Source organism: Impatiens glandulifera, chromosome 5, assembly GCF_907164915.1.
Source record: "Impatiens glandulifera chromosome 5, dImpGla2.1, whole genome shotgun sequence".
In the NCBI taxonomy this organism is placed as follows: Eukaryota; Viridiplantae; Streptophyta; class Magnoliopsida; order Ericales; family Balsaminaceae; genus Impatiens; species Impatiens glandulifera.
Genome location: NC_061866.1, coordinates 44,802,568 through 44,804,188, shown reverse-complemented (window position 1 = coordinate 44,804,188; position 1,621 = coordinate 44,802,568). Strand labels below are relative to the sequence as shown.

At 33.4% G+C, this 1,621-nt stretch overlaps 1 protein-coding gene across 1 annotated transcript; it reads right to left on the bottom strand.

Annotated features, from left to right (window-relative positions):
• Window positions 1–206: 206 nt before the first annotated feature.
• Window positions 207–941, bottom strand: LOC124939472. Its single transcript, XM_047479944.1, has one exon. It carries the CDS (start codon window positions 939–941, stop codon window positions 207–209), a length of 735 nt encoding a protein of 244 aa, XP_047335900.1.
• Between the last annotated feature and the right edge of the window lie 680 nt (window positions 942–1,621).

Sequence of the window (1,621 nt, the reverse complement as noted above, 5' to 3'; positions counted from 1 at the left end):
ATAAGTTGAAAGAAGTCTCATCCGTTGCATATTCCTTTCTTCTTGATAGTTGCGAGAGTAAGAATAATGAAGTCTTTGATCTTAGCAATGTCATGCTTTTTCCCTTGAAAGATTCTACGATTTCTTTCTTTCCAAATAGACCACCACATAATTGGGAGGATTGACTTCTAACTTGAACCAATATTGTGTGGAGTGCTCAGATCATTCTATTTTTTCCAACATTCCCCCATAATTAATGGCATCTCCCATTGAAGATTAATGATATTTTGGATAAGGGACCAAATTTCCTTTGCCATATGACAATCCAAGAGAAGATGGTTGATTGTCTCCTCGAAACTTTCACAAATAACACATCTATTTGCCAAACGGAATCCCTTATTCTTGAGTTTGTCTTGTGTAAGGATGCCACCGTGAATGGCTTCCCATGCGAATAATGTGATTCTCGACGGTAACTTAATTTTCCATAATTCCTTCCAAGGGAAAGAAGATGGATTAATGTTTTTGAGGGAAGAGTAAATATGACTAACCTCCAATTTTGGAGAGCCAATGAGATTTAAGGAGTCGTGGATCAATGGATCAATAGTAACCTCAGAGAGAAGACCTCTAAGTAAGTCAGCCCTCGGACTATCCGTCGTTGAGAAACGAGATAGAATCCTCCAAGAGTTTTGATCGCTGGATGATGCATATAAATATGCAATCTTAATATCTTTTCGGATGGAAGCCGAGAAAAGGTCGTGAAAAGAGATTGCAAGCTTACCATTGGGGAGCCAGGAGTCGAGACAAAAGTGGATCATTTTTCCATTTTCCAATTTAAAATCAAGAAGAGGGTGAATGGTGGTCCAAGTCTTGACGATATATCCCCAAAGACTATTGCCGTTATATTTCCTTCCTGAAAGGGGCATCCACTCAGAATCACGATGACCATACTCTGCAATCAACATCTTAGCCCAAAGACTAGGAACATTATTTTGAAATCTCCACCATCATTTGCACATTAGTGAGGTGTTAAAGATGGTTAAAATTTTTAAATCAAATTCACTGTCATTTTTGCACAACTTAACTGTATCTCATTTGACCAAATGAGTTTGGTTTTTAAGTAATCCTCAACCAGTTGCATAATCGTTAAATATTTTCTATTGTTCGTAATATTTGATATCTAAATTATCAATTGTTTGTATTGATTTTGTATGTGTAATTTTGTAGATATAAAGCTTACCTAACTTATATCTTAATGCTAAAACCACTCATCAAATTTTATAATTTAGATATATATTTTATATTATCCAAATCTTAATGCTAAAACCAATTCATGTAACCTTGTAAGTCTAAACTTATATATTAAATTTACAGTGTCCAGATCTTAATGCTAAACTTAAAGCCTAAAGTAAATTTGTTGTTTGAAAAAGAAAATCCACTAGCAAGTTCATATAACTCTTTGTAAGGGTCTAAATTTTAGATATAAATTTGTCTAATTAAAATTTTAATTTTGTGTGAAGGGTGAAAAACTTTTCATTCCTCAACTAGTGTAAAATAACATTATAAATTAACAAAAAATAAAAACAAATAATGTTAAAATTACGAGAAATATGATTGCTAGAAGTTACTTAGCGGTCTCGAATCA